Here is a 27,105-nt window from a genome sequence, read left to right as displayed (position 1 = left end):
GTAATACTTTCAACAATAAAGAATTATTTTTTTAAACAAGAATATCTAAGTTGAGACAAAGTGCCTTGAAAACACCTAAAGTATTCATTTATCCCAAAATATTCAGCAGCAGAAGCAGCAATCTCTTTTCTGTAACTTGTTTGTAACAGGATCATTTTCCAGGTCTGGAGTGCCTACAGTTCCCACTCACTGAACAATCCGAAACAACCAATTTGCTGAGGAGAAAACCAAGGCTTTGAGAGAGTCAGTAACTTGCCCAAGGTTATGTAACCATGAAACAGTAACACTAGAGACTCCAGCCCTGGCTCCGTCTTACTCTAAAGCTTATTCTTTTTAATTACCGCAGTCTACTACTTCCCCCATAAAGCAATTGTTGTGGTTAAGCTCTTCTTACTTATGGGTAATTTAAATCTCCGCTTCCTTATAGCTTCTTTTTTAATACAAATAAACAAAAGAAAAATTTGAAACAGGTTTTTCCTTACAAAACTTAAGATTGGTTTTTTGGTAGATGTTTCTTTTCCATATAAACTTCAGAAACGGCTTTTGGCAAATAGCCATTCTAAATAAACCTTCAAAGTTAGGCTAAATTTCCAATGATACACGGTTGTGTCAGAAATGCTTTAAGAGGGCAAGTGAAAGTAAATGGAAATACAAGAAAGCAGAAATCTATTACATTATGTACAGGAGAGGAAATAGCCTTTTTTTTCTTTTTAAACATATTTTCCACAACATTAAGTCGTGATCTGTCTCTCTCGCTCTATTATCTGTTAATAGTGTTTCCACGAACATAATCTGGTAAATTATAAGTGCCCTTATTAGAGGGGGGAAAGCTGTGAAGCAACATTATTTAAAATGCCATTCTCCAAAATACAATATATCAAGTGTAATGTCAATACAAATATCAAAAAGTACTGTTTATCTCCATCTTAACTCTAGCCCCTCATAGATATGCCTTCACTATACCACGCTGTCGGAAGGTGGCTGTAAGAGCCAGATCTGACATCCATTCATTTTGCATGCAAATGTGGCTTTGGTCCTTGACCTGTTACTTAGCATAGGGTTGTCTACTTCGTAGCCCCTTTGAGAAAGGTGTTGTAGATATGCTACCTGGGCAGGTGAGAGATTCCCGGAAGGAACTGCAATGCTCCCTTCCTGAGGGTAAAACATATTCTTTCCCTGTTGCTCTAGGTACACCAAATCTCAAAGCCAAAAGTTAGCCTCAATGATAGTAGCTAACATATCCCTATCCAGTTTGAGCCCAATTTTTGTATTTTCCTTTTAGTAATTTTGTAATGATATGTTTTATTTTACCATCAAATCCTTTTGAAATGAGGTTTGGTATAAGTTAAAATTACTAAACTATCTCAGCCCCAGACTTTAATCATCAGCTTGGTAAGCGGTCAAATGACATAGAATTAGTCGAGACACGAGGGTCGGCACACTTTTTCCGTAAAGGGTCCAATAATAACTATTTTAGGCAGTGAGAGCCAGGCAGTCTCTGTTGCAACCGCTCAAGTCCGCCATTCCAGAACAAAGGCGACAAAGCCAGGACAAAATAAATGAGTGCCTGTGTCCAGCGAACTTTGTTACAAAAACAGGCGCTGGGCTGGATCTGGCCTGTGGTCCATCGATTGCCAACCCCTGGCAAGAAAATCAATATGGCCTTTCACTTTTTGTATTTCTTCAGAAAATATTCCATACACAACCCCAACATTACAAAAACAAGAGCAATTTCACACCATCAGAGTGACTCCGATTCTGTAGCTTCGATAGCAGGTTGACACTGGCTTGTCAGGTGAACTATATAATACTTTTAATTTACTAAAGTGCTAGATGCATTCAGAAGTGGACAGAAAAGTGCTAAATATGCACTATCCTTTAATTTCCCGTTTTAACATATGCACATAAATAATTCTATCCGATGACAAAATCTACTGAGTCAGTCTCTTGGACCCATACTACTTGGATGTTGCCATGGAAAAAGTTCAGAACTGTTGGAAGGCATTTATTCTCTCTCAGACCACTATACTATTCCATGTACTAAAGCACTGGTTTACTAAATGCTACTTAGATACCAAGAAAGGGAATAACTGGTTGGTGCTTCTATCTTTTCCTTAGAGAATTATATGTTCTTAGAAATGTGGACATAAGATATACTTTTCCAAAGCAAGGGATTGACAGACCATAAAAGTATATGTTTTGCATTCTAAGTTTTGCTGGCCTAAACCTAAAGACAAGTGTCTTCTTACTGTTCTCAAAACCAGCTTACAGATGAAATGCTTGTAAATACTCACAGAGTTTAATCTTAAGGAGTGCAATGGCATGATAGCAAACTGACTTTTGCATCATTTTATTTCCAAAATTCACTTTAAAAATTGTTACTCCTTGAGCCATATCCCTTAGATCAGTGTTCCCCAAACTCGGCTACATGTCAGTATTACTTGTTTCCATTTTTTAACATGTACATTTCTGGGCCCCACTCCCAGACTATTGAATGAGAAAAATATTGGCTGAGTTTTACTGTGTCTCTTCTCAGAACTCTGATGGGGGTGGACAAAGTGATTAAATTCTCGGCACATCCTATTGTGAAGTAAATACCATTTCCATCTTTAACAGATAAGAGAACTAGGGCTCCGAGCACTTGATTTGCTTAAGGTCATGTAGTCTCACAACCCTGTAATCCTTCTGGATAGAGCCACCAACTTCTGTTATGTCACTAGAATGGAATTAACTGTATTAGAACCCAAGACTTCCTTTCTATTCAATAAATGTGTAATAAATAAGTATTAGGACAATTAAATAAAATATACAGCCCAAATGTTACTCCACAAAAACAGATTATATTTAACTAGAGGCCCGGTGCATGAAATTCGTGCACTGGTGGTGGGGGGGGGGATGTCCCTCAGCCCAGCCTGCACCCTCTCCAATCTGGGACCCCTCAAGGGATGTCCGACTGCCCGTTTAGGCCTGATCCTAAACCGGCAGTCGGACATCCCTCTCACAATCAAGGACTGCTGGCTCCCAAACACTCACCTGCCTGTCTGCCTGATTGCCCCAAACCGCTTCTACCTGCCAGCCTGATCACTCCCTAACCACTCCCCTGCCAGCCTGATTGACGCCTAACTGCTCCCCTGACGGCCCAATTGCCCTCCACTGCCCTCCCCTGCTGCCTGATCCCCGCCCCCACTGCCCTCCCCTGCCGGCCCGGTCGCCCCCAACTGCTCTCCCCTGCTGGCCTGATTGCCCACAACTGCCTTCCCCTGCCGGCCATCTTGTGGCTGAGGGCACCACCATCTTTGGGGGTGTGGCAGTCAATTAGCATATTCCCTCCTTATTGGCTGTGGGCGCCTCCATCTTTGAGGGTGGGGCAGTCTATTAGCATGTTCCCTCCTTATTGGCTGTGGGTGCCGCCATCTTTGCGATGGTGTGAGGGTCAATTAGCATATTCCCTCTTTATTAGATAGGATAGTGGTGTGTTGCCTGCTTGGCCTAGGTCCCCCCTTTATTTTTTTCTAATTTTTATGCATTTCTGGTCTTAAAAGTTTAGAAGGAAAAAAAAAGTGCCCCCAAACTGGAAAGAGGCCACATGGGCTTCAAAGAATGACACAGAGAGAGTTCAGCAGAAGTGACTTGGGATCCTCAGGAGAGGAGAGGAGAGGAAAGCAATGGATAGGTAGAACAGGGAAAATGCATTTTGTATTTAATTTCCTATGACAAGAATGTATTTTATAAATGTGTCAGTTCTGCTCAGAGGGAAGGAGGGAGAGGGGATGGGGAGAGATTAAGTAAAGAACTTATATGCATATACGCATAACCCATGGACACAGTGAAGGCCTGGGGTGGGCCAGGAGCCAGGTGGAGATTAAACTCCTTAAGATTAAACTCTGTGAGTATTTACAAGCATTTCATCTGTAAGCTGGTTTTGAGAACAGTAAGAAGACACTTGTCTTTAGGTTTAGGCCAGCAAAACTTAGAATGCAAAACATATACTTTTATGGTCTGTCAATCCCTTGCTTTGGAAAAGTATATCTTATGTCCACATTTCAATAGTCTGGGGAAGGCCAGGAGCCACACCCTCAAAGATGGCTGCGCCCACAGCCACAAGATGGCCGGCAGGGGAAGGCAGTTGTGGGCAATCAGGCCGGCAGGGGAGATAGTCACACACAATCACCAGCTTCGCACAATCACCAGCTTCACACAATTACCCCCTGAGGGGTAATGGGGGACATCTGTAATACTCTCAGCAATAAAGATAAATTTAAACACACACACACACACACACACACACACACACACACACACACACAAATAGATTCGGAGATATTCCACCCCATTAGCTGGCACCACGAAGCCCTCATTGTATGTATGTAAACTGCCTCTGCCCCCTCTGTGGCATGAAGACTTAAGATACATGGGTGACCTTTATCTCTCCATTTATGTAACTATAGTGACTTTTGTTTTTCTCAGCACCCTACATCTTAGCCTAGAAGCCCCTCAGTCCTCCATTTATGCTCCCCGAGTGCATGACAGAATTTCTCATCAGAGGTAGAGAACCAATGACCACTAGGGGAAAAGGCTGAGTGTGGGGTAGGAAATCCTTCTGATTGTTTCAATAGAGAAAGTAAACAGGTAACAAATCCAAGAACATATGCAGCCTTGCCAGGGATAAAATAAGTCCAAGGTAAAATAAATAAGTAGATTAATTAATTAATTAATTAATAATAAATGAATGTGTCAAGTCTGCACCTGGGTACTTAGTAAGTTCTGTTTCTAATGTAATATTTCAAATTTCAAGTTAGCAAACAGCAGACACTGCAATGGTGAAGTGAAAGATGGTGGGTAGGTTTCTAGATCATTCTGAGTTGCTTCCACTTCCTCTGGGCTGCTCCACATGAGAAGATTATGTTTAAAAGCGCCAACATAGCCTCAGACTTGCTGTTGCTGCACATGTAGCAAAATAAGCATGAGGTGAATATGTGAAACTAAAGCAAAACAAATTTTACAAGACTCGAGTGTCTAGAAAATGTTTTTTGTAGTAAGTGCTTCAGTGCAAACATAATCTGTACATTAAACTTGTAGCCATGGCAAATGAGCTGCAATAGCAAAGTGGGTTTTTTTTATATGTTAGGTAATCGAGGAAATGTCAGCTTATAGTCATAGAACTTTTTTATTTCGGGTATTCAATGCATAGTGTGCTCAGAGAGAACTACAAAATCAAATGGAAACTAAAAAAAATCAATTTTCCATACTCCTGCAATTGCTACCCTTTCTTGAGGCCTATCCAGAAACAATATCTTACTACACAAAGTAAAAGAACAGCCATAGCCAGTTTGGCTCAGTGGATAGAGCGTCTGCCTGTGGGCTAAAGGGTCCCAGGTTCGATTCTGGCCTGGGACACATGCCTGGGTTACAGGCTTGATCCGCCCAGTGGTGGGCATGAAGGAGGCAGCCTATCAATGATTCTCTCATTATTGATGTTTCTATCTATCTCTCTTCCTTCCTCTCTGAAATCAGTAAAAAAAATATATTTTAAAAAAAAGTAAAAGAATACCTAGAAAGAGTTAGGACAGTGGTCGGCAAACTGCGGCTTGCGAGCCACATGCGGCTCTTTGGCCCCTTGAGTGTGGCTCTTCCACAAAATACGGGCACGCACGTACAGTGCATTGAAACTTTCATGGCCCATGCGCAGAAGTCGGTATTTTATACGGGCACGCACGTACAGTGCGATTGAAACTTCATGGCCCATGCGCAGAAGTCGGTATTTTGTGGAAGAGCCACACTCAAGGGGCCAAAGAGCCGCATGTGGCTCGGGAGCCGCAGTTTGCCGACCACCGATTAGGACAGTGATGGCGAACCTTTTGAGCTCAGTGTGTCAGCATTTTGAAAAACCCTAACTTAACTCTGGTGCCGTATCACATATAAAAATTTTTTGTTATTTGCAACCATAGTAAAACAAAGACTTATATTTTTGATATTTATTTTATATATTTAAATGCCATTTAACAAAGAAAAATCAACCAAAAAAATGAGTGTCATAGGTTCACCATCACTGGATTAGGAGATGGATGTGTTAAAACTGAGGAAGTGTGGGGAAGAGCAGCCAAGCCAGCATTTACGCTGACAAACCCCAGGGCCACCCCTTAGTTATCTTGTGCTGCTTGCTGGGCCCCCTTGGCTCCAGGGGCTGCCAGAGTCTATTGCCTTCCGGCTGTGTTTGCACTTTCGGGATACGTATTTGGAAGCTGCAAAGTAATCCTCCTTTTTCTTGTAAAACTGACCCAAGGACATCAAGAGAGAGAGGAGACATAGTCCCGCTGTTATGCAACTGGAGAAAACTGAACCTTGAAATGGAATGAAAGTTGAAATAACACATGTCGTGCCCATACCCAGCCAGTCACAGCACGGAGGGGGCAGAGGGACAGGAATTGCGGACTGCAGTGGTGTGTGATCGGGGCCAAGCTCTGCACCACTCAGCACAGCTCACCAGCTACGCAGGCGATGGTCACACACAATCACCAGCTTCGCTGATGGGCTAAACTATTTTGTGGGATGAGAGGAAGAATAAACATTTTATTGATTGATTGATTTGGGGGAGAGGGGTATCTGGTTTGTGTTTTAGGGGAGGATCTAAGTTCCCATGTAGGGTCTCATATGTTTCTGGGTTTCTGAAAGCCTGTTTAGGGTTATCTGATGGCTTCGGAATGAAGGTGTATGGTATTTTGGGGTGATCTGGCATGCTTTTCAGATTCTGAATGTTAGTGTTGGGGATCTAACAGACCTAGGTGGGTGTCTGAACACTTTTCTGGTGCCTGAAAGCATGCTGGGGGTGTCTTATGGCACCTGCGTGGGTGTCTGGCATGTGTTTGGGATTCCTACGGGTTGGGTGTCTGGCGACATGTGTTTGGGATACCTGGGGGTACCTACGTTGAGGTGTGTGGGACCACCTGAGACATACAGAAGGACTTTTTTCCAGACTTTTAGTCAATTCTGCCTGTAGCCAACAGTGCCCCTTCTTCATAGGTGACAAATCTCTTCTCTTCATTTCCTGTATCCTCCACTCTCCAACTTCTTGCCCCCAACTCGCCTTCAAGGCCGCCAAGGTCCCCAGGCGCCCGCTGACCACACATCTCCCTGCACCCATTCCCCCAAAATAGCCCCCAGCCCCACTGTCCTCCCCACACAGAATCCAGCCCCGATGACCACCTGAGCTGACTCCTGTCCCGCTGACCCACCCTGAAGTGAAATTTAAGGGGCTTCTCCTCAAGGCCCTGCCCATCCCAGGACCACACCCTCTAACCCGCCCTGGAGAATCCTATATAATAAAGAGCTAATATGTAAATGGTCGTCACACCCTCACGCCCTTGCGCCCTCATGTCTTCGCCCTCTTGCCTGAACTGCTCAGACACTCAACACTGGGGAGAGAGGAATGGGAACCAGCCAGGCTGCAGCCTGGGAGAGGGACAAGCCACCTGCCCCACAGTCCCAGACGCCAGCACCTGCGGCTGTGGCCCAGGAGAGGGACAAGCTGCCCACCCCGCAGTCCTGAGTGCCTGCGGCTGCAGCCCGGACAAAGCCACCCACCCACGGTCCCCTGCGGCTGCAGCTGGCCCGGGCAAAGCTGGCCTGGGTTCCGGGTGCCTGAGACTGGGCAGAGGAGGGAATCCTGGGTCCTGGGTGCAGGGCAAGGCAGAGGTGGTTAGGGGCAATCAGGCCAGCAGGGGAGCAGTTAGGGGCAATCAGGCTGGTAGGGGAGCAGTTAGGGGTGATCAGGCAGGCAGACAGAGGGTTTAGGGACGATCAGGCAGGCAGGCAGTGCAAGCAGTTAGGAGCCAGTGGTCCTGGATTGCGAGAGGCAGTCGGACATCCTCCAAGGGGTCCCGCACTGGAGACATTGCAGGCTGGGCTGAGGGACCCACCCCCACCCCCACCCCATACACGAATTTCCTGCACCGGGCCTCTAGTGTGTTTTATATCTTTCCTTAACACCTACTCTGATAAATGGTTTCCTGACAATATCATTTATGGATGTCCTAGATTGGTCCTTCCTATTAGAACCAACCCTGATGGGGGTTGTAAAGTTTGTCTCCAGCCCTCTTTGATAGGCCAGAGCTTTCATCTTCCCTGTTTTCCTCCTTTGCTTCCAGAAGCCCAGAGCTCTAGGTTTCCATCCTACCCGCAGTGCGCAAGGGACCAAATGGCATTCCTGTCCTCAGGGCCCACACTCTCCACACTTTTAATACCTTTCTTTTCATCCAAGTGGATTTTTTTTTGGGGGGGGGGGAGATTTTTTAATCCTCACCCAAGGAGTGAGGATATTTTGTCCATTGAATTTTAGAGAGAGTGGAAGGGTGGGGGGAGGAAGAGAGAAAGAGTGAGAGAAACATTAAGAGAGAAGCATCAATTTGTTGCCTCCCAGCTGCTGCCCTACCAGCCCGGGATTGAACTTGTAACCAAGGTACATGCCCTTGGCCTGAGAATCAAGCTCACACTCCTTCAGTCAGCAGGATGATGCTCTAACCACTGAGTAACTGGTCAGGGCCAAAGTAGTTTTTTTTGTTTTTGTTTTTGTTTTTGCTCTAACCCCTGAGAGCTTTGCTAGCTAAGTTAGCTTACAACTTTACAGCCAATGTGGTCAAGAGTGATCTTCCACTCACTAGCATAAACCTAGCACTTTAAAGAGCACGGGCACCTAACTTCAGAAGTGCTATGACAACGGCATGACTGTTGAAACTTGAAGGAAAAATAAATATTATTATGGCACCGGGATCTGCATATTCTCTCCCAGAGAAAACCACTGCTGAGTTCAGCGGTCGATTCAAATGGCTTTTCTTCCTTCTTTTATAAAGAGAAAAATCTGATTTGCTCTTGCGAATGAGCACTCCACATCCTTGTGGATTTAATAATGACAGAGTCAAGCAGGATACTGGGCCACAAGAGAGATGGGGGCAACGGAGAGGTGAAGAGGAGGAGCCCAAAAGTGACGGCTGGAACACGGGCTTCAAATCCTGCCCTTCCCTCAACGCAGGTTTAAGATGCAGGGTGAGTCCCTTCACCTCTTGAATCCTCAGTTCCCTCTTCTGGAAAATCAGGGAGAGGATTTAATGTGCCTTAAGCTTAGGGTACACAGAGGGTTTCCATGAGGATGAAATGAGATCGTGGATACAGAACACAACATAGTATCTGTCACAGGTCAGTTGTCCAACAAGTGTTAGCTGTTATTGTTATTGCCTTTTTGACCCTTATCATCTATTCAGCTCTCTTTTTCAAATAAATTGCTTAAAACACTTGTCTTTTATTTTTCACTGCAAATGAAAGAAATAAAAGTAGTTGACCAGTAATAGCATGTGTGATAAATATGCACACTTCTCTCACATTTACAGACAATCTATGAATCACGCTGAAGCTGGCTTCTGGAAACAATTCCCAGCACATTCCACTTGCAGTCAGATGAATTGGCAATTTTCTTAAAATATGAGCAGTTCGGCGCTGGGCAGAACATGTATTCAGGCTCATAAACATAAACATGTTTTATGCAGCGTTTAAACATGAACTATGCAACTCCAAAATGCTACAAAAACACAAACAAAATAATTTCAAGAATAAAGACCTAAAGCTAAAGAAACATTGAGAGGAAGTAGAAAAGGAGCCAAGTTTTCTATAAGGCAAGAAAGCTGATCAGGGAGAGAAATTCGTGTTTCTGAATTCTTTTAGAGGAAGAGAGTAGCACATTCCAGAAACTACTTAACATTCGACGCCAAGCCACTTTGGTAATTACTTTCATATTCTGACCTTTTCCTAGGAGCTCCAGCCCAAGGTCAGGACCGGACCTCTCTTCAGTGATGACCACTGTGTAACCGAGCTGAGCGAGAATGTGCTGGTGGACCCGGAGCTCCACTGTGCTGTAGGAGGGAGGCCTGTAGAGTATGGCCCTTCTGCCATGGCTGCCAAAGTGGGTCTCCATGGATTCTTCCATCTGAAAAAGAAAGGAGGCATAAAAACTCAAGAGGAAGCAGCATCTTTCTCTTGAAGGACATCACTCATGCAAATCAAGGACCATTCGGAAAGTTCTCTTTTAAGTTTTTTCTCTAGACATGAAAGACATATTCTCTGAAAGGCTGACAAGGACAGAGACAACCTCATGTGCAAGAACTGAAGGTGCACTGCATTTTTCTCACTATTACAGAAAGTTGAAATTTGGGGGCCATTAACATACAGAGCTCCTAGAGCAGTGGTTCTCAACCTTCTTAATGCTGCAACCCTTATTACAGTTCCTCATGTTGTGGTGACCCCCAACCATAAAATTATTTGCGTTGCTACTTCATAACTGTAATTTTGCTACTATTAGGAATCATAATAATATCATCTGATATGCAGGATGTATTTTCATTGTTACAAATTCAACATAATTAAACCATAGTGATTAATCACAAAACAATATGTAATTATATATGTGTTTTCTGATGGTCTTAGGCGACCCCTTGAAAGGGTCATTCGACCCCCAAAGGGGTCGCGACCCACAGGTTGAGAACCGCTGTCCTAGAGGAATACTGTGGTGCAGAAATACAGAGCGCAACTCTGGCAGAAAATGGAAATGAATAGCAATGCCTGTCATCTGCATCGTGCTTTTATAAAGTAGTTCCAGCTGCATTATCTTATAACAGTTCTTCTGGGTAAACAGGGTGGAGGAAACGGACTCCGAGAGAGGCTGGGTTTTGTTCTGGAAGGAATTGTTCAGGAAGTGCTACAGCTGGGAAGCAATCCCAGAGCCCGTTGGAGACATATGTTGCTACAGCTTCTCTCAGGATGCAGCAAAACTTGAATGCATCTCAGTGAGACTGGGTGGGTCTTTGTGTGAGGAGAGCTAGCAAAGTGTCATAATCTTAGGTTATCCCTCCAACAGTTTTTTGTCCTCCAAATAAACTTTCCTCGTTCTCACAAGAATGTTTGGAAATGCCATTAACAAAAGCGAGTTTTCTCCTTGACAAGTAGAAAGAATGACGATATTTTAATAATGTTTTTAAAATACATTTTTATTGGTTTCTGAGAGGAAAGGAGAGGGAGAGAGAAATAGAAACATCAACGATGAGAGAGAATCATCTGAAAATTACTAGCCAATGCATGGTGGAGTGCAAGAGAACAGAAACGCCGGGGCCAGGCTGCTGGGTTTGAATCCGCTGGCTCCACTAGCACCATGTGTGTGACCTTGGACAATACCTTCCTGCCAAGGGTGCTGTGAGGATTAAGGAGTTAATATTTGTAAAGTGCTTAGAACTGTGCCTGGCATACAAGAAGTACTAGATATGTGTTTTAAAAATAAAACAATATACCGTATCACAAAGATCAGAGAGTCAGGAAAAACGCTTCTGATTCTGCTCTCCGCCTGCCCCATACATACGTGCGATGAATATAATGGAAAGGAATAGAACACTACCTAACCACACTCTCTGTGCATGGCACTTTGGCAAAACATGACTGATGAAAGGATATCACATTTATTGGAAACGAAATTATTTGAACTCAAGAGTTTAACTGCAAATTGGGATGTGCTTCCCCCCACCACCACCACCACCAAAAAAAAAATCTGGTTCTAGTTTGCAATGATAAACTTCTAAGAAGGAGTACTTGAACCTCAATACAGTTTGAACCTTTGGACACAGGAGTTAGAGGGACCCGGTAGCACAGAGGAGGCCAAAATAAGCAGACATGCACCGAGGTGGAAGGGAAGACAGATGCTTCCAAATATATCGGCGTCACTCAGGCAAAGTGCAGTGTCCAGGATTCCCTTCTCGTATTTTCTTTCGTAATCCCAGGATGTGTTTCTCTATTACAGCCGGTTCAAGTATAGCAGTGATTTCACGTAAAGAGATTGTACTTTCAAACTTGAAGTTATTATTTAGGAAGATGCCATTCCTCCCCCCGCCCCCAATCAGGATCAGTTTAAGCAAAACAGAGGTAACTCTTACCAATATACCTTATAGAGAACATATTCTAAATAAAATATAATGACTGGCCATTTTTGTAATAACCTGGACACAGGCTGAAATTTTAACTCAGGTCTCTGACCACAGGACCAAATAGGAAATGAGCTTGTCAGTCAGATTATGTTGTATTATTCTGTCCTACAAACCGCCCTGTCCTTGCAATATTTATAACACCCTGTATCAGCAGAATGGCCCAATACCAAGGAATGAGAACGGTTTTAGCCAGTCTGACAACAGGTGCACGCACTGCGTATGTGAAATGAAAACTATGCTAACAGCATGTCAACCGCACCAGCAAATGCGGGATTAGCAAACGCCAGGAGCAGCACTTTTAGAAATAAAAGCTCCTGATTACTCAGACACTTTTAAAGATATATATTTAGTGGAAAAATACATTCAACCTGGGCACCACTACAACTAAACTTGAGACTTGCAAAGCCTCAATATCTAATTGAGAAGTTAGATATTCTACTCTAATGACACTCTAATCCCGAAATCACTTCCCTCTCTCACTTCTTGAGAGATCAGCAGAAAAGGCCCTCAGAAATCATTCTGCTAGACGACATGAAAGTTGTTTTATTAACTGAACACATTTTTATTGGCAGGACTTCCAAATCTGAAACCTTTATACCACTTCGATAAAGCAAAGGATAGAGTGTTGTAATAAACGAGCTGGAGTGTTACATGAAGCAGGGTAGAGTAAGACTGGAGAAGCACTGGGAAATCCAGAATCCGGATGTGAATTCCGGCTGTGCTAGTCGCTGGCTTCATCCACTGGGGCGAGTTATTACTGAATCTCTCTTCATCAGGGTTTTTCTTATGTGTAGTAACAAATCCTACCTCAGAGGTTATACTGGGAATTAAATAAATTTTCTAAGTTAAAGTGTGTAATATAGTGGTGTCCTATCAATAAATGATGTTAAATAGATGAATGAAGTTGATTAATAATGTTATATTGTAACTCTGCTTTTATAATAGGAATTCTAGAAATTTTTCAATTAATATAGTTTGGTCTCTGTCAAAAAAAAAAAACAATTCTAAAATAAACTATGTATTTCAAGATGCCGGGTTATGTATTTCTTTGTAGTACTCATTATCTTTTAATGCAAACATATAATTTATTTATTTACTGTGTTTATTTTCTGTCTCCACACACCATAAAGGAAGGTAAATGAAAGCATATATTTGTGTCTGTTTTATTCACTTTTGTTTTCTCAACCTAAGAATAGTATTTGGAATGTAATGGGCACATAATACATATTCTTTGAGTGAATGAATGAATGAATGCAAACATCCTTTTTCTCAATATGTAAAATCTTTGTTATAAATACTACTATAGAATTTTTGGAATAGAAAAGGGACAAATGTATTAAGAAATTTACTTCAGTAGAATTGTGAATAGTAGCTACAATGACAAAAATAGAGTTAAATATTTGAGCAAAATAATAAATTTCAGTAAAAGTGAATAAAAAGTTATATTATGAAAGTACTATATTTCTCAGATACTTACACTATTAAAAAGTTTTCTCCAACACTCACCAGAAAACCAAGAAATACTGCCCTTTAAAATATAGTAGGAATCAAAAATAAAACTTTTTTTCCTAAACAACAGAAAGATTATTTCTGGATTTATTAAGTAGCCATGTATTTATGACATATTTTGGTGCTTCTACAAATATATACTAGACCTAGGATGTGTGTCATATATAACTAAAAGTCAAATTGCTTTGCTGGTCTAGATTTTTGGCATTTTAGAAATATTGCAGAGCCTATTATTGTGAATTATGTTTTAATTTTTCCTACTATAAGAATAAAATATTTTTTCAATTGATGAAATATACACTTCTTTTAGGTAATTCGAGAAATAAAATGGATAAAGTTTGCTAGGATGTACAACTTACACATTTTCTACTGAAAATGTATTTATAGCTGCAGGATGGTTTAGGAGCCACAGGTTCCCTGGAAACACAAGCAGAGTCTCTGGAGAATGCTCCTCACCTAAATGGACCTTTAGTGAACCTCTGCCTTCGATCTCACAGCTGATGCAACTGAATTTCAAGCCCATCATGGAAGGACCATCCAGTTCTCAGAACTACTTCATCCCCATAACACGGAGCACCATCTGACTGTACTTCCAAACTGTACATTAGGGCTATCTCAACACTCAACACCCAGTGAAAGGCAAGTTTGCTCATCTGTGGCTCTACATAAGTTCTAAACAAATAATAAGGAAACAAAAGCAATAACATCTATACTAATAAAAGGGTAATATGCTAATTAGGGTGGACGTCTTCCAGATGTCCTTCTGGACAAAGCCACAGTGGCTGCCCAACGCTCAGGCAAGCCACGGATAGCGGCTGCCGCTGCCAGGGCCAGCCCGAGGCCCAGGAAGGCTGCAGATGGTGGCTGCTGCTGTGAGGGCCCAAGGCTCAGGCAGCCACAGCAGCTGGCAGTGGCAGCAGCAGAGGCATGATGGGGGCATCACCTTCCCCTGATCGGCTGGTTGCCTCCCACAGAGGGAGGCCAGATGTCCTAAGCCATCAGTAGGACATCTCCTGAGAGCTCCGGGACTGTGAGAGGGGGCAGTCCGGGCTGAGGGACCCCCTCCAGTGCACGAATTTTCATGCACCAGGCCTCTAGTCTATATATATAAAAGCCTAATCTACCATTAAACCGATAGCTATGATGCGCACTGACCACCAGGGGGCAGATGCTCAGCGCATAGGCATGGAAACATGGAACAGACTGATGAATCTCAGAGGGAAGGGGGGAGGGGGGAGGGTGGGAAGAGATTAACCAAAGATCTTATATGCATACTAGAGGCCCGGTGCATGAATTTGTGCACCAGTGGGGTCCCTTAGCCTGGCCTGCAGGGACTGGGCCGAATCTGTGCACTGGGCCTCCAACATCTCCTGAGGGGTCCTGGACCGCAAGAGGGTGGTGAAAAATCCACTAGAAAATCTCAGTGGAGGCTTTGACATCTGCATCTCAAGCCATAATATATCCATTACTTCCTCATCCCCAATGACTATTTCTTCTACATCATTGCTACCATCCATTCCAGTGGTTTCACCTTGAACTTTGTGGTTCCTCCCATGGTCTCACCTCCTCTGAAATTATAAGTAAAATGCGACATTTCATTCTCTAATCACATTCATATATTTCCAAAACGTCCGTTCTTCCACCACTGGCCTTTCCCCCAAATGCCAATTTTCTTCTTCTAGCCTCCTTTTCACCGTCTTTCTCTGCAGCTCAGATTCTATGGTTCAACAACCAAGCACTGCCTGCCTGATATGTTCAATTCCCTTTCTCCACTGTGCTTCCATCATATTTACATGACAAAACCTCAAGCATGGAGAGCTGGGGATCCAGCAGTAAACAAGACAGACAGGTAACAGCCCATCGAAGAAAGCAGACTTAAGCAATTATTTATAAGAAATCAGGACAGGGCAGGTAAATCAGGGGGAATAAGATGTTATGGAAACTCAGCCAAGAGACCCAAGGAAGACCTCTGCAGTGAGATTCTCGTAGGCAAAGCCAATTCCGACTTCTGGCTTCCCAGACCATTCTGCTATGTGTCCTTGGTCAATTCTTTCTTACATTGTCCATAGTGACAAAACTTTCTCACTCTCCAGGTACTTCTAATTTCTATAGATAACTGCTACCCCATTCATAGAGGAAATTAGCACTATTAGAAGGAAACACAGTGAGTTACACAGCCTCTCTTTTGGCAAACCTATAGGCTATTGACTTAACGAACAGTTCCTCTTTTCTTTTGATTTCCATAAAGAAATCTGTCCTCCACTTATCTCTGGCTAATCACTCTGCTTCTTCTCCAGATTCCACACTCCCCCTCCCCTAGGCAATAAACCTCCCCCCTATTTCCACTCTCAAATCCCTGAGAACTTCATCCATCTCTAGCCCCTCCTCCTGGATCCTTAATATTATGAACAAAAATAGATACAGAGGCAGAGCAACCTCGAACAGACTATCAAACTACATCGGGAAGGCCGGTGAGGGTTGCGGGGCAGGAGGGGGGGAGGCCAGGGAGAATTGGGGGGGTGGGTAAGAGATCAACGAAGGACTTGTATGCATGCATATAAGCATAACCAATGGACACAAGACACTGGGGGGTATGGGAGGCTAGGGGAAGGTCAAGGGGAGAAAAAAAAGGAGACATATATAATATTCTTTGTAATACTTTAAGCAATAAAACAATTAAAAAATATATTCCCTCCCCCTTCTCTCCCAGTGGCTCTTTTTCAATGTTCATTCATTGTAGGGCACGGCTATAGGGTTAAGCCTAGGACTGACATGTTGGCAAAGCCACAAACAAGTCCCAGCTTAGAGAGCACAGTCCTCTCTTAGCATAACTAGGCTTGATCTTATGAGGCTCCCTAGATCTTATCTGGTTAGCTAATGGGCTGTGGGAGGTGCAGCAAGTGCGGCCAAAACAAGTGAAACTCACAAGAACACTGTAACTATGGTGACCACTACCTTGTTTACCTCTGGTAAATGACCAGGTCATTTCTTCATCCTTTCCCGCCCTCAGGCTTTCAAACCCTTGGCTGAGCTGGCTCGGCACAATTCATTCATTCATTCATTTAATATTTTTGAACATTTTCTGTGACAGGCGTGTTTGTAGGCTCTGTGGGACATAACAGTGAAGAACCCTGACAAAGGTCTGTCTTTCACTGAGCTTACTTTTTAGTGGGAGGAGCAATACACAAGTAATGAAATCAGACTATGTAAATTGCTGCAGAGATAAGAGGTCAGGGTAGAGTGGGAAAGAATGACCCAGGAACTGCTTTTAGATGTCACGGTGCTGTTCTTGCCTCTGTTATGAATGTTGTGTATGAAAGAAAATGAGAGGAGGAAGGTAATTCTTAGAGGGAGAGAAAAGATGGGAAGAACATTTGTGACAGAAAGACGTTAAAGGTCAGCAGCACAGGTACTTTTGATTGCAAATGGTAAATATGGTCAGGTAGGTAACAAAAGCTAACCAGCACTGAGGATAAATATACAGGTAATGCCACATTACTTACTACCTTGTTAAGTAGCTAGTTGGAGAAGAAAACCTAGTGAGTAGAAGAGAATAGATGCTGGTAACTTAGGCTGGTCTTTCGAATTAGGTCCAACTGGATTCCTTTTATTAAAAGCCAGAGAAGTGTGAGAAATGCTCACCCATCTGAATTCAAAAAACGGACTTGGAGACAGAAGTATGGCGAAAACAAGACTTTTAATATGTTTTCGAGAGCGGGTGTCCATCCCATTGTCCAGCACACGTGGGGCAGGGAACATAGCCTATTGATTTAGTCCCTCCTCCGGTTCCTCATTGGCTGAGTACTATGGGGTCACCTGTTTCCTCATTTGTCACCTAGGTCTTGTGGTCTCCCATTGGGCCATTTAAAAAAATTGGGCTGAGGCCTTTTTAGCTGTTTCCACCTCCCCTGTCTAGCTGAGGCAGACGCCTGGGGGGTTCCCACCAGGATGCTGGCCCACATGCACAGTTCTTGGTTCCCCTAACCTCATCCGTACATTCTGTTTGCCCTGGGGGAATTCAGCAAAGTCCATCAAAAGCCGACCATGCTGGAGATGGATCCCAGAGGTCCATTTCCTACAGAAGGGAGGAAGTAGATGAGGAAAACTGGACGTACTATATAGATAGGTGTTGTCCTTGCTTTATTTTGTTTTCTGAGTGGGTGGGTATCCGGATAGATTCCAGAAGCCCAGACTTTTACAACCTAAATCATAGGCTTTCCTACAGACTATCTGCCATCGCTCCCTTTGCTCCCATAATGCAGAAAAGAGGATGCTTTAAAGGAAAAAAAAAATGGAAACACTCAGGGGCCTGAGTGATGAAGACATAAGAGGGAGGCCTGAGACCTGTCCTAAGGGGTCATCTCCTCACCTCGGGGGAGGGAGGGATAAGGGAAGGAAGAGCACCGGGAGTGAGAGGGGGTACATGGCAGAACAACCACAATCGATGAAATTTACGGGAGCTGCCAAGAAAGACAACCACCTCATACCAGGTTCATGGCTTAAACCGGCAGAGACCAGCTGGATCCAACATGACAACTCATTTCACCTAATGGTAAGCGCTAGCTGGATCCTATGCTCCCTGTAATACATTAGCTTGCTGAAGGACTCTCCACATGCCACCATACTCCGAGATGGAAAGCCCGAATAAGGACACAAGTGGCTACAGAGCTCCTCAGAGAAGTCTCCACCCCATTCCCGGGAAGATCCTGAATATTCCTTCCCCTCCTTGAATACCCTACCTCCCCCCCTCACCCCCTTAAATGAACCTCAATAAATGAAGAAAATTCAGCTCAAGGGGCTGCAGTTCTGCCTCACTGCTTCACTAATAAACTCACTTTCACTTTAAACCTGATGCTGGCTTGTCTTTGAATTCTTTCCTGTGTGACGCCCAGAACCCACAGTGGGTCCCAGAGCCTGGGGTCCCCAGACCCCGAACGCCTGCATCAGGAGGGCAGCATGTAAGCACTGCACTGTGAGGCCTGGTTTGGTTAAAAAGAGTCAAGAGAAGCAGCCACAGGCCAGTCAAATCACAAGTCACGGTGTGTGTGTGTGTCCCTGAGAGAGCTAAGTGCAGAGGATGAAACATTCCAGGAGTGGAGAGAAAAGTCCCAGAAAGGATTTGCTGCACGGATACTAAGTAAACAGAGAGGGAGTCCATCAGCTCAGTGTGAGGACGAGAGAGCCCAGCACAAAAGAGGAAAACAGGAGAACCGCAGGCCACCCCTGGCGTGGACAGCCTAAGCTAGGGCATCTGTAGTGACTGATAGGGCCAGTCGCCTTAGTCCGCGGGGAACATCTGAAACACTGAGACTTACCAGATATATTAGGATACTTGTTGATCAGAAAAGACTCCATCACTTCGAAAAAATACTAAACCTATAATCTGAAGGTAAGCCTTGAGAATACCTAGTCATCTCTATGCTAAACACCCATGCTCCTCACCCACAACCTGAGGCGTGGACAGCCTAAGCTAGGGCATCTGTAGTGACTGATAGGGCCAGTCGCCTTAGTCCGCGGGGAACATCTGAAACACTGAGACTTACCAGATATATTAGGATACTTGTTGATCAGAAAAGACTCCATCACTTCGAATAAATACTAAACCTATAATCTGAAGGTAAGCCTTGAGCATACCTAGTCATCTCTATGCTAAACACCCCATGCTCCTCACCCACAACCTGGAGCCGCAGTGCCTCCTAAAAGGGGCACAGTATTGCAACACACAAAAAAGGAGCCCAGCCGGCGTGACTCAGTGGTTGAGCATCGACCTGTGAACCAGGAGGTCACGGTTTGATTCCTGGTCAGGGCACATGCCCAGGTTGCGGGCTGGATCCCCAGTGGGGGGCGCAAGAGGCAGCCGATCAATGATTCTCTCTCATCCTTAATGTTTCTATCTCTCTCTCCCTCTCCCTTCCTCTCTGAAATCAATAAAAACATATTTTTTTTAAAGGGGGCAGGGGGAGGAGGCAGACGGAGCAGCTTCTGGGCGCTTCAGTCCTGCTGGGGTTCCTCCGCTGTGTGCTGCTTGCTCAGCCCTTGCCCCGCTAACCCTCACACGGAGCAGGAGTCTTGGAGACCAGGATACATTAAAAACAAAACCAAGGGCACAAAAACAGGGATTTCTCCTCCAGTCCATAGCTGGCGTCCCCTGCCCTGACTTCTTGCCTCCCGGGGCCTGGCAGTAGTTGTAGCCGGCCTCAGTTTACCCCCACCGAAATGCATCCACTTCACAACCAACCTGGAGGAGTTGGTATTCCCTTCTGTGCTTCTCCCAATTGTTCTTTTTCTTTTCCATCTCTTTTGAGAGTCATATTAAGTGCTTTTTACCAGCCCCCTCTGGTAATTTTCCTTGGGGTGCCACCCACGGTGCACAGCTGTGGACCATCAGCTTACTATTTGCTGTAACTTTGCAGACATAACAAAGACTAAACTGAGATGATAAACACTGGGGAATCGCTGGGAGATGGGGGTCATGGCAGCTTCCTTCCAGGCATCTTTGAAAAACAGATAAAGCTTTCAGTGCAACCAGGAGAGAATGCAGATTCACCCCCTCGCCCCCCACCCCTTCCCCATCCCCCTCTTAGAAGCCCACATAGAGCTTAAGAGGAAGAAGAAGTTATTTTCTTTCTGTCCTCAAGCCCTGAGGGCATTTGCAGCCTTTCCAGTAAATGTTCTCTAGGCCCCTGAATCTTACCACAGCACCAACAGGAAAGGGCATCCATAATGGGCAAATATAAAATCGACAACCAACACTTATAAAAAACCAAGCAGAACACAAGGAGAGACCCTGTTCTTTTGGGGGAAAAAAAAATGTTCAAATAATGACAAGTCTCTGTCCCCTGACACCAAAACAAGTTAATACAGCAATTCAGTCTTAAAATAGTAAGTCCTTACAAAGGCAAAGTACAAAAAAGGAGAGAACACTGAGTTCATTACAACAACATCAATACCTAAGCATCATACAATCCCCAACCATTTTCATAGACGCCAGAGACTCTGAATCTAAGTCCTAGGCTTTGCCTTTGCCAGCAAAACCCCAAGGCCTTCTGAATGCTGGTTCTCCCCTCTACTTCTCGTTCCCCATTCACTATCTGCTGACACCATCCTTGGCTAGTTATGAAAAGGAAGAGAACGAGGAAAGTCAGAACTTGTTCAGCATGGTCAGCTGGGGACAGTGGCCTGTTTGCTTCACCAGGAAGCCAGAGCTTCACACCCCAGGGAATCGCAGCATTGTCCCTCCAAGGGATTAACACCCCTCCCTTCCTCTGGTACAGGATTGTGTGTGTGTGTGTGTGTGTGTGTGTGTGTGTGTGTGTGTGTGTTGGGGGGGAGGGGAGCAGGGGGAGATTAGCACAGGCACAATTAAGTCACAATGGTGCAGGGGGAGGTCCTTAACCACAGGTCAATCTAACCTGGGAGAAAGCTCCTTGGCAAGGAAGTGGCCCCCAATGCAAGGCTGTGAAAACTTGGGAAGTTGATTGGCTATTTTGAACTATTTTGAAAAAGGTCCCAGTTAAAACTCCAGGGGATCAAGGACTCTCTCTCTTTCTCTCTTTCTCTCGCTCTTACTGGGTGACTTGTACTGTTTGCATTTAGGGACAATAAAGCATTTATTTTATTTAAATTTTATTTTTCAATTACAGTTTACAGTCAATGCTATTTTGTATTAGTTTCAAGGGTACAGCATAGTGATTAGACAGTCATATACTTTACAAAGTGATCCCCCTGATATTTCCAGTCCTCACCTGGCACCACACATAGTTATTACATAGTTAATATAATATTATTAACTATACTAGGGGCCTGGTGCACGAAATTCGTGGACGGGGCGGGGGAGTCCCCTCAGCCCTACATGCACCCTCTGTCATGTTCCGGGACCCCAGCCACTCCGGGTCTAGGTTCGGGCCTACAGGCTCAGGGGGACTGGCTCCTGAGGACACGCCTGTCCTGGGGACACAGGCCTTTTGGTGCCGGCGCACACGCAAGCAGCCGTGGATCGAGAACCTCCGCCAGCGCCTGCGCATGCACTTCAGTGGGGCGGGGGAAGCTCCCACCCTGACCCCATCTCCCCGGCACCTGCATGCTCCCATCCCAACCCGGGCTCCCCAGGGTCCACGCGCACCGCCCCACCCCTGGCTCCCTGGTGCCCGTGCACACACAAGTGGCCGCGGGGCTGGAACTTCCCCAGCATTGCCATGGCAACACAGGGGAGGTACCTGCCACGTCCCCCGGCTGCCAGGTGCCTGTGTATGCAAATTAACCCGCCATCTTTGTTGGGTTAATTTGCCTACTCACTCCTCATTGGCTGGTGGACGTGGCTTGTGGGCATCACAGAGGAATGGTTAATTTGCATGCTTCTCTTTTATTACATAGGATTCCTTATGCTGTATTTATATCCCATGACTATTTTGTAACTACTAATTTGTACTTCTTAATCCCTTCACCTTTTGGGACAATAAAGCATTTAAAAATCACTGTTACCAAACTCTGCTGTTCAAGTTTCTGTTATGTTCCATCTTGTGGTGGTGGTTGGGGCAGGGATGGGGGTGGGGTGGGGACAGGGACCACACTTTGGTTCTGGGTGCAGCTTGAGGCCAAAGTTCTCTCTTCTGCGCATGCCTCAGCTGCATGACAAGTGGCTTAGATCCGTACTCTCTAAAAAGCAACTCAGGCCCTAGCAGCTTGGCTCAGTGGATAGAGCACCGGTCTGGCTCAGTGGATAGAGCGCCGGCCTGTGGAATGAAGGGTCCTGGGTTCCATTCGGTCAAGGGCATGTACCTCAGTTGCAGGCTTATCCCCCACCCAAGCCCTGGTCAGAGCTTGTGCAGGAGGCAACCACATCAATGTTTCTCTTTGTCTTTCCCTCTCTCTTCCATTCTCCCTGAAAATCAATGGAAAAATATCCTCAGGTGAGGATTTAAAAAGTAACTAATTAGTTCATTTAAAAGCAACTCTGGATCTTGATAAACAGGAGAGGGCCATTTTGAGCTGGGTCTGGGGTTGCATAATCAGTGGACCATCTCTACTGTTCTTCTCTGATAAAAAGCCAGTGTTTAAGCAGACATATCATATGGATAAAAATGGCCAGGGACACCATACTAGTATATACAACGAACATCCTTCCTAGGTTTGGGTGCCAGATAAAAAATAGTTTGTTAATTGCACAACTAACTATGATTTAATTTCATACTTTGTTATAATGTTCTATAAATAAATACACAGTGGAAATATAAAAAGCCCTTTCTTGCATCCCCTCTTTTTTGGTTTAGAAGATATGGTTGCTATTGTCTAGACTTAGGACCTTCAAAAGTATACACCTATGAAATTTCCCAACCTCCCATTTCCATTCCTCCTTCTCCTCTCTCCCCTCCCCCTGCAAGGCCTGCTGCTCATCCTCGCACCACCCTTCCTGCCCAGCGATGACTTCAGCACTCCTCCCAGCCCTGCAGTCTTGCCTGCGTTTCCCCCCTGCACACCCGCAGCCCCCAGGCCTCTGCAGCAGAACATCATGAAGGCATCGGTGGTGGCCAGCCTGGAATCTCTCAGCACCACGGCGCACACGCCCTACTCTGGACAGATTCCAGCCAAATAAAACAACTGGGGACACCAGGGTAGAAGTCAGGCACTGAGTTGGGGAATGAAGATTTTCCATCCCCTGCCTCTCCAGTCACCACGTTCATACCACCCTCCCCCCAGAGAAGACGATAAGGTCCTCAACCCACTTCCAGTGTCTCATGTGTGAATTCCAGGCACAGGGCGTCTGTGGCTCCATATTCACATCCCTGTACCAACAAGTTCATCGGGATTCTCTCCAGAAAGCCAGGCTCCCAGGAACTGCACAGAGGGTTCCGGATGAAAGCCAACACACTCCGTGCAGGTGGCCCCACAGCTCCAGGCCAGCAAAGGTCAGTGCCCATGTTTGGCTGAATGAAAGGCTGCAAGAAAAAGGCACACACCTCACAAACCCGGAGGGGCTCTGCCTCATCCTACCCATGTCGGGGCCAAAGTGTTAAGAAGAGTAGGGGAGCCCTAGCCGGTTTGGCTCAGTGGATAGAGCATTGGCCCTTGGACTGAAAGGTTCCAGGTTTGATTTCGGTCAAGGGCACGTACCTTGGTTGCAGGCTAGATCTCTAGCCTCAGTCAGGGGCATGTGCAGGAGGCAACCAATCGATGTGTCTGTCACTCTCACACAGATGTTTCTCTCTCTGTGTCTCTCCACCTCTCTTCCACTGTCTCTAAAAATCAATGGAAAAGTATCCTCGGGTGAGGATTAACAACAAAAGAAGAAGAAAGGGGTGGGGGGGAGGATGTAAAAGATTCAGACATTAACCTGCATAAAAGAAACATCCTTTCTTGTACCAAATTTGCACACCAAGCTCCCTTAAGTGCACATTTACTCCTTGGTACTTATTCTGATTGTATGTGTCCTCTGAGCACCCTTTTGGCTGTTCACTTTCCAGGCCTTTCCCATCTTGTCCCTTCAGCCCACTGGCCAGTACTAATATGCAACCTTAGCTATCCTTGGTGACTACCCTGGGCAACACTTTTCCCAGCCTGGCTGAGCCCCAAGGACCCTAGAGGCCTCCACCCAGTCTACCCTGATCCTGCTCATGTTGTCAGATGCTGCACCATTATACCAACACATCCAAACACAACCTCACATATTCCTTTCAAACTCTATCTTAGAGCTCTCAAAACTACACACTAAATCTAGAATGCTTATATATTTGATGGCCAACTTTTTGCTTTAAAAATAAAAATTTGGCAGGATGACAATATCTAGTAATAGCACAATGTAAGTACTACCTCTAAAGGAAGAATAAAACATCATCTAATACTGTTATCAAATGTTCAACTCCCTAAACTCTAGAACCCTTCCTTTAGGGGATGAATGATAGCAGAATAGCACTTGGCATTCTTCTGTGACACCCTAGAGAAATGAGTTCCCTTCCGGGAAATCCAGTTTATTGTTAGAGGGTCCAGCACAAGGCGAGGATGTGGAGAAAAGGGAACCCTAGTACACTGCTGATGGGAATTCAGACTGGTGCAGCCACTGTGGAAATCAGTATGGATGTTCCTCAAAAAATTAAATATGGAACTGCCATTTGACCCAGTGATCCCACTTCTAAGACTATATCATAAAAACCCCGAAGCACCAATCAGAAAGAATGCATGCACTCCTATGTTCATAGCAGCACAATTTACAATAGCTAAGATCTAGAAACAGCCCAAGTGCCCATCAGTAGATGAGTGGATAAAAAAGCTGTGGTACATTTATACCATGGAATACTATGCAGCAGTAAAAAAGAAGAATATCTTTCCCGCTGAGACAACATGGGAGGACTTGGAGAGTATTATGCTAAGTGAAATAAGTCAGTCAGAGAAAGACAAGTATCACATGATCTCACTCACAGGTGGAATCTAAGTAACAAAATGAACTGATGAACGGAATGGATCCAGAGACATGGAAGCAGGGAACAGAGTTCGGAATCTTGGAGGGAAGGCAGGGGAGGGTTGGTGGGTGGGAGGTAACCAACCAAGGGCCTTGTATGCATATATGCATGGCCCGTGGACACAGACAATGGGGCAGTCAGGGCTGGAGGGAGTCAATGGGGGGATAAAGGGGGACATATACTTTCAACAGTAAAGAATTATTTTTTTAATTAGCTTATGCAGCACTAAAATACTTGGATAAATAGGTTTAGCTGTGTGTGGGTTGTTTCAAATGTGTTACCAATGTTTTCATTGTTTACTCAGAAAAAAAATAAAGATAGTTAATAATAAGGGAGGAGTGATGAAAAGCCCATTTGAAATCACTTCTGCCCTCTGGGTATGCCCAGGAGGGAAGGTTTACTGCTCAATAGGAAAGCTGACTTCCTGGTTGGTACTTTCCTAAGGTTAGGTGGCTCCTGCACTGCTACAGAAAAGTTAATTTCCTGTTCCATTTTTCCTGAAGCATTTGTGCACTTTGGCTTAATTAATACTAGATTTTCCACTAGGGAAGAAGCAGGCGGAGGGCTGCAACTATTACACTTTCTATTGCTTGTTAAAGAAGCAGTGAAACATCAAGAGGAAACTCAATTGTGACCGCACAGTTTGGGACTCCTAGTGACATTTTGAAATATAACTGTATAACTTGACATTTAAATAGCACACTATCCTATAACTTTTTAATGAAAAAGAAGGAGCATTCCTGGTACTCGAATTTATGTTGCTTATATGCTTTCTTCCCCCTCAAGAGCCTCCAAATGCAATGAGAATCTTTTCATGACATTATCCTTTGGGCTGTGTTAAATTAACTGCACAATGAGGCCATTAGACTGACGTGGATCTAAAGCCTTAGCAGCCCACATAAGCAGACCAAAATCTGTCTATAAAGGCCTCAAGATTATGAAATCAAAACAGAAGAACCACCAATCACGAACAGCCAACTAGGCTTTAGGTTATTCTCAATCAATAATTTCCTTGCTCTGCTTCCACCTTTTCTGTATAAAAGTTTTTACCAGGTCTCCTGCCGTTGAATTTCTAACCACTTCTGGTTTGGAGCTGCCTGATTTGAATAGATTTTTGCTCAAATAAACTCGTAACGTATTTAATATGCCTGTTTCTCCTTAAGTAATGTTTATTCCCCTGTTCTTTATATTCTCAATCTTTTCCAAAGCACTCTGCTACAGTGTCTAATTTGATCCCATAACATCTCTGCAACAGACATTTCCACCCCCAGGCTACAGTCTAGAAAAATGGAACCCGGATGGGGTCACTTGTGCATGGTCACTCAGTCTTCACCATTGGAACTGGGTCCCCATTGGTGCTTGTTGGCATGGAGAGTGAGTGGGGCACAGCAGGGTCAGCCTCAGATGCATGGACCTTTGACAGATGGTTCAGAAGGTTCCCAGAAGCCTGCACCACCACCCCAACAACATCCACTCTTTCTTACGTCATCAGGACCCTGGAGCAACATTACTGTTTAAATAAATTCCATTTCCATTTTCTCTCCATAAGTTATTCACTATCATCAGGTTTTTCACTTGCCTGACTCTTGCATCCTGAATTGACCTTCTCTCCCCCCGCCCCCCGCCCCCACCAGAACACTCTCTTAGGCATAGTCAGAATATACTTAGAGCAGCAGAAATCAGCTCATTTGTCAAGATCAGTTGTGAGGTGTATAAGAAATTGGCTATAGCCCAGGCTGGTGTAGCTCAGTCGGTTGAGCATCGTCTGACATACCAAGAGGTCACCAGTTTGATTCCAGGTCAGGACACATGCCCAGGTTGCAGGTTTGATCCCATGTAGGGGACATGCAGGAAGCAGCTGATCAATATCTCTCTCTCTCTCTCTCTCTCTCTCTGCCCCCTTTTTCTTCCTATCTCTCTAAAATCAATCTACACTAATAAAAGAGAAACATGGTAATTAGCGTACGACCGCTAACCTTCCCATTGGCTAATCAGCATATCCTTATGCATTAACTGCCACAGCCAAGATGGCGGCCAGCAGCCATGCACTGAAGTGAACAGGGAGGCTTGCTTGCTCCAGTGACTGCGGACTCCAACGTTCCCCGCCTGACTTGCCGGCCTCTCAGCTG

General features: G+C 44.7%; 1 protein-coding gene across 1 annotated transcript in view; it reads right to left on the bottom strand.

The window, feature by feature from the left end:
- The window catches only part of CPED1 (cadherin-like and PC-esterase domain containing 1), a 281,839-nt gene that overhangs the window by 242,240 nt on the left and 12,494 nt on the right, over positions 1-27,105 (bottom strand). The window contains exon 2 of the mRNA XM_014532746.1: positions 9,790-9,973. Coding sequence (XP_014388232.1) covers positions 9,790-9,973 — 184 coding nt within the window. The remainder of the gene's footprint in view (positions 1-9,789; positions 9,974-27,105) is intronic.

The sequence above is a fragment of the Myotis brandtii genome, unplaced genomic scaffold (assembly GCF_000412655.1).
Source record: "Myotis brandtii unplaced genomic scaffold, ASM41265v1 scaffold907, whole genome shotgun sequence".
NCBI lineage: Eukaryota > Metazoa > Chordata > Mammalia > Chiroptera > Vespertilionidae > Myotis > Myotis brandtii.
The sequence above is the reverse complement of the archived record's forward strand: the minus strand, read 5'-3'. Positions and strand labels throughout refer to the sequence as shown.